Source organism: Eimeria necatrix, genomic scaffold, assembly GCF_000499385.1.
Source record: "Eimeria necatrix Houghton genomic scaffold, Enh_scaff220, whole genome shotgun sequence".
Taxonomy (NCBI): domain Eukaryota; phylum Apicomplexa; class Conoidasida; order Eucoccidiorida; family Eimeriidae; genus Eimeria; species Eimeria necatrix.
Window position 1 is genome coordinate 1 of NW_013652803.1, and position 2500 is coordinate 2500.

The 2500-nt window shown below is 58.6% G+C and overlaps 1 protein-coding gene across 1 annotated transcript in view; it reads right to left on the minus strand.

Annotated features, from left to right (window-relative positions):
• Positions 1-249: 249 nt before the first annotated feature.
• Positions 250-2500, minus strand: part of ENH_00086350 (hypothetical protein, conserved) — a gene marked incomplete at both ends in the record, with an annotated part of 3118 nt that continues 867 nt past the window's right edge. Inside the window, 3 exons of the mRNA XM_013580101.1 lie at positions 250-1567; positions 1823-2412; positions 2492-2500. The exon at positions 2492-2500 is cut by the window's right edge and continues 867 nt beyond it. Of these exons, the coding sequence (XP_013435555.1) occupies positions 250-1567; positions 1823-2412; positions 2492-2500 (1917 nt within the window). The remainder of the gene's footprint in view (positions 1568-1822; positions 2413-2491) is intronic.

Here is a 2500-nt window from a genome sequence, read left to right on the forward strand (position 1 = left end):
CAGCAGCAGCAGCAGCAGCAGCAGCAGCAGCAGCAGCAGCAGCAGCAGCAGCAGCAGCAGACACAGAAACGAAGGCTCCATGAGGCATTTGGGGGAGAATGTGAGAACAGCAGGAGTGCTTTGAGGTCGCAACTAAACGCCTACAGCCACCATGGGCAGCAGCAGCAGCAACAGAATGCGCTGCAGCAAAATCACTCTGCTGCTGCTGCTGCTGCTGCTGCTGCTGCTGCTGCTGCTGGGCATAATGAATTACCTGTCCTGGGGCTTTGCTCTCTGTAGATCAGTTCGGCCGCAGGTAGATGTTTTCTTCTGCTGCTGCTCGTGCTCGGGCTCGTGCTGCTGCTGCTGCTGCTGCAGCTCGTGCTGCTGCTGCTGCCGCGGCTGCAGCTGTTGAGGGACGTGCTGCTGCTGCAGTCTCGTCTCTTCTGGAATCAGCTGCTGCTGTTTGGGCTTCTGCTGCTCCAAATGGGTCTGCTGCTGCTGCTTTTGCAGCTCTTCTTCCTGCTGCAGCTGTTGCTGCTGCTGCTGCTGGCACCGCTGCTGCTGCTCGCGCAGAGTTTCCAGGTCGATGCTGCAGCTGCTGGTGAATCTGCTACTGGCTGCCCTGCTGCTGCTGCTCTTTCTGCTGCTGCTTCTCTTGCTGCTGCTGCTGCTCCTGCTGCCTTGCTGCAGCGGAGGCGGATCTCCTGGGGAGCTGCTTAAGCAGCTTATCCCCAGAGGGGGTTCCTCCTCTGCTGCAGCAGCAGCAGTAGCAGCAGCAGCAGTAGCAGCAGCAGCAGCTGCTGCTGCAGTGAGTGCTGCTGTCTCTTCTGGAGCGACAGCTGCTGCTGCAGTGGGAGCAGCAGCCGCAGCAGAGGGCCCAGGCGAAGCAACTACGGCAGCAGCTGCAGCATCAGCACCTAAACTGCGGCCTTCTACGTTTGCTGCTGCTGTTGCTGTTGCTGCTGCTGCTGCTGCTGCTGCTGCTGCAGCTGCTACCCGGGAAGGCCCTTCTGTTGCTTCTGCTGTTCTATCTTCTTTGGAAACTCGGCGGTCTCCTGCAAGAAATGTCTTTTTGCTGCTGCTGCCATTGTTGCTGCTGCTGCTGCTGCTTTTGCTGCTGCTGCTGCTGCTCTCCTCTTGCTTCGCTGTCTCTGCAGCAGAGCCACGAGAAGCAGCAGCAGCAGCAGAATCGGGGAGCTTCTTGCTCGTGTTGCTTCTGCTGCTGCTGCTGCTGCTGCGGGTCTCATCTGTGCGCTGCCTGCTGTCGACGCCGCTGCTGCTGTTGCTGCTGCTGCTGCTGTTGCCACTGCGAGCAGCAGCCCAGCGTGCTGCTGCAGCAGCCTTTGCTGCTGCGGCGTCTCTCCTTTGCTTGACTGCTTGCTGCTTCAATAGCAGCTGGCGCTGCTGCTCCCGCTGCTGCTCCTGCTGCAGCTGCCGCAGCAGCAACTCTTGCTGCAGCCGCTGCTGCTTCTGCTGCTCCAGCTGCTGCTGCTTCTGTCGCTGCCGCTGCTGCTTCAGCAGCACTTGAGTTTGAGCTGCTTCGCATATCTTAATGTGCTTCTGAATGCGAGAAGCAGCAAAGTTTCTGCAGACACAAAGACACATGAGCACTGCTGCTGCTGCTGCTGCTGCTGCTGCTGCTGCTGCTGCTGCTGCTGTTGCTGCTGCTGCTGCTGCTGTGTTTGCAGCTACTGCTGCTGCTCCGGCGGGTTCTGAGCTCGCTGCTGGCTAGCTAGCTAGCTAACTGGCTTTCTAGCTAGCTAGCTAGCTAGCTAGCTAGCTATCTAGCTAGCTAGTTGCAGCAATGTTGCTGCTGTCTGAGGTTAGCTAGCTAGCTAACCTGAGACAGCAGCAGCATTGCTGCAACTCTTCGTCTTGCTGCTGCTGCTGTAGCTGCTGCAGCAGCTGCTGCTGCTGCCTTTCAATTGCCTCCTCAAAATTCTCTATGCCTTTTACTGGCTGATCCTCGACTTGCTGCTGCTGCTGCTGCTGCATCTGCTGCTGGATCTGATGCTGCCCTTCGTGATCTTGCTGCAGCTGCTGCTGCTGCATCTGCTGCTGCTGCAGCTGCCACTGCTGCAGCTCCTCGTGGTCATCAAAATCTTGCTGTTGGTGCTGCTGCTGCTGGAAGAACTCTTGCTGCTGCTGCAGCAGCTGCTGCTCGTGCTGCTGCTGCTGCTGTTCCCACTGGCTTGCGAAGTCTTGCTGCTGCTGCAGCAGCAGCTGCTGCTGCTGCTCCAGGAGCTGCGACTCATCTCGTTCCTGCTGCTCTTGCTGCTGCAGCGCTTCGAAGGCTTCATCCTCTGCAGCAGCAAACCGCGCTTGTTCCTGCAGCTGTTGCTGCCGCAGCTGTTGCTGCTGCAGTTGTTGCTGCTGCAGTTGCTGCTGCTGCTGCTGCTGCAGCTGCTGCAGCTGCTCCTGGTCTGCTGTCTGAAGCAGCAAAGATGGAAGCACCTGCAGCACACGCGGAATGCAGCAACACACACTTCGATCACCTGTCAGCATTCACTTTGCTGCT